This window comes from Ananas comosus, linkage group 7 (genome assembly GCF_001540865.1).
Source record: "Ananas comosus cultivar F153 linkage group 7, ASM154086v1, whole genome shotgun sequence".
In the NCBI taxonomy this organism is placed as follows: domain Eukaryota; kingdom Viridiplantae; phylum Streptophyta; class Magnoliopsida; order Poales; family Bromeliaceae; genus Ananas; species Ananas comosus.
In genome coordinates, this window is record NC_033627.1 from 2,149,793 (window position 1) to 2,152,562 (window position 2,770).

Genomic DNA, 2,770 nt, shown 5'->3' on the forward strand with positions numbered 1-2,770 from the left:
CCCCACCTCCTCCCACACACACACACACACACACACACACACACACACACACACAAACTGTTAACCCACCCTCATCTCTAATGATTTGCGTCTTCTCTTTCCAACACCATCAACAAAATCAACATCACCTCCTCCTCCTGCCCCTTCCCATTCTTGGAAAGACCATGAGGACCAAAGTGTTAGTTACCTCTAAAATATCAATTGCACAAGAAAAAGAATATATATATATATATATATATATATATATATATATATGAATGAAATATAGATTTTTGTATAGCGGAATAAAAAGGCTTTGTTATCTTGAAACGCATATTTATAAATTTTTTTGAAGGTACAGCTGAAATTGCGGGCAAAATTTTAAAAATGAAAAAAAATAGACGTGTCTTATTGAGGTGTACTCTTGGCGATCCACAGGCATAGAAAAAAGTGTCTTACCCGAAAACGTCTAAATTTTTTTTCTTCTTTTCTAAAATTAAGGACTAGAATCTAATCATCTAATCATAAAAATTAAGGTACATCAAAACAAAAGAAAAGGAGGAAAAGAGAGAGAGAGAGAGAGAGAGAGAGAGAGAGAGAGAGAGAGAGAGAGAGAGAAGAGAAGGATTCTCAAAGTGACAAGAGAGAAAGTACACGAGCCTAGCAGGGTGTTTAATTTAGAGCCGCAGGGAGAGGTCGAGCTCGGATTGATCTTCGTCTGGCGATGCGTAGGGCGGGGGGTGGGAGCCGCGCTGCCAATTGAGCAAGTCGACCATCTCGTCGCGGCCGGCCGGGGGGTCTGCGGCTGCGGACTTTGCGCGGCTGCTGCTGACGGTCACCAGCAGCGGCAGGTGCGCGGCGAAGCGCGGCGCGTAGCCGGGGCCGTGATGGGAAGAGGAGGAAGAAGACAACAACTGCGGCGGGGGCGGGGGAAGAGGCGGCGGCGGCGGCGGCGGCGGGGCGGTGACGGACCAGCAGGAATGGGAGGATATGGGGAAGGCGGTCGGCGGCATCGGCATCGGCATCGGCATCGGCGGCTGAATTGGCGGCGGCGGCATGTAGAGGTGGGCGTTCCAGCCGACGCTGCGCTCCTTCTTGTGCGCGTTCTGGTGCCCGCCCAGCGCCTGCGACTTGAGGAACTTCTTGTTGCAGAAGAGGCAGGGGAAGAGCCGCACGTCCTTCGTGTCGCGGCACGAAGACGTCGGCGGCGACGCCGGCGGCGACGATGGCGCCAACGTCAGAGACAGATCCACGCTCTGCTGCGCCGCCGCCGCCGCCGGCACCGGAGGGAGCGGAGGAGTTTCCATTTCCTTTTTTTTCTCTTTTTCCAAATTTTTTCTGTCTTCTTTTTTTTTTTTCCCCCAGTTGAGGTCTTAGGCTTTAGGTTTTACTTCCGTGGCGGAGAGTGAACTTTTGTTGCTGAGATTTTGGGGCGGAATTGCTCTAAGTTTTTATGTGCTTCCGTGTGTGTGTGCGTGTGTGTGTTATAACTTGTGGGGGAGAATGACGATGGGAAAGAGTAACCTCTCGTTCCCAAAATGACACACACAAATACTTTTAAGTCCGTTTTTAGCATAACGAGTATTTGCTATGCACACCCCAAAGTACTACTACTTTTATAGGCTGTTCATGTATCTATCCGTGCACCGAAATGTTATGTCGACACATCAGCTTAATCAACCATGTGAATTTTGAGTGTGATGGACGATCGATGAGTTAGACCATTTCGCAATGAAAATTAGTTTATACATATATAATGGTGTTCTAAAAGATGCACGCAGAGTATTAATTTACGCCATATAAAAAAAACTACTTCAAATTTTGTATAATATATATATAGAGAGAGAGAGAGAGAGAGAGAGAGAGAGCAGCTCCTATGCTTTCGAAAATGCGGAGACCAGGGATGGAACCACGCGGGGGAAGAGGGGGGCTATAGCCCTCCCAAATTTTATAATTTACATAATGGTCCTTTATATATAAAAAATTTAAAAAATATATTTTTATTTAACCTGTTTTTTTTAAAAAATTGACTAGATAAATCTTATTTATTTGCTAAAATTTTGATCTGTATGTATTTTGGCTCCCTCATAATAGCTTCGTCCCTGGCGGAGACCTCCATATTTGTAAGTTGTTTTCGATGATGGAACATCTAATTCGACCATCGATTTTGTTAAATATGATCTGCGTTATTGAAACTATTTAGAAATCAAAATTCATAATTTGTTTACTTCATTTGCTTAATAAACGAGTGGCCTTAAAATAAACAACTGGAAATAAAAATTTTATAAAAAATAGTGATCAAAAACTCAAATTTTAAATTAAAAATATTGAACTTACTATTGATATTAAATAAAATTTTCTAATAAAATTTCATACAATTTGGATTGTTCTATACCGTTGAACTTAAAAATGTGCCACATCGACCGTTAAAATAGTCATTTTTGAGACTTTTTGATCACTTGGCAAATGATGTCAAAAAATTATTAAATTTTGTTTCTAAATAGTTCCAAAAATATAGATTTTGCTTAAGGGAGTCGATCGTCGAATCAGATGTCCTGTCATCGAAAATAATTTATAAGTACGGAGGCTTCTGAACTTTCGAAAGTATAGATCTAATGACAAAAAAACTCGATTGTATTAAAAGCTTAATACTATCGATAGCATAGTAGCCGGACATATATACATGTATATATATGTATACACACATATATATATTGGAGAAAAATTCAAAGAGAAGAGAAATTGAGATATTCAATTTCTCCTCATTTCTTTTCTCTCTCTAATTTTAATC

General features: G+C 41.4%; 1 protein-coding gene across 1 annotated transcript; it reads right to left on the minus strand.

The window, feature by feature from the left end:
* Nucleotides 286-1,705, minus strand: LOC109712429 (WAS/WASL-interacting protein family member 3-like). Its single transcript, XM_020235990.1, has one exon. It carries the CDS (start codon nucleotides 1,284-1,286, stop codon nucleotides 657-659), a length of 630 nt encoding a protein of 209 aa, XP_020091579.1. The 5' UTR covers nucleotides 1,287-1,705; the 3' UTR covers nucleotides 286-656.

Coding starts and splice junctions, on each gene's coding strand:
- LOC109712429 (XM_020235990.1), bottom strand. CDS start 1,286: ATGGAAACTCCTCCGCTCCCTCCGGTGCCGGCGGCGGCGGCGGCGCAG.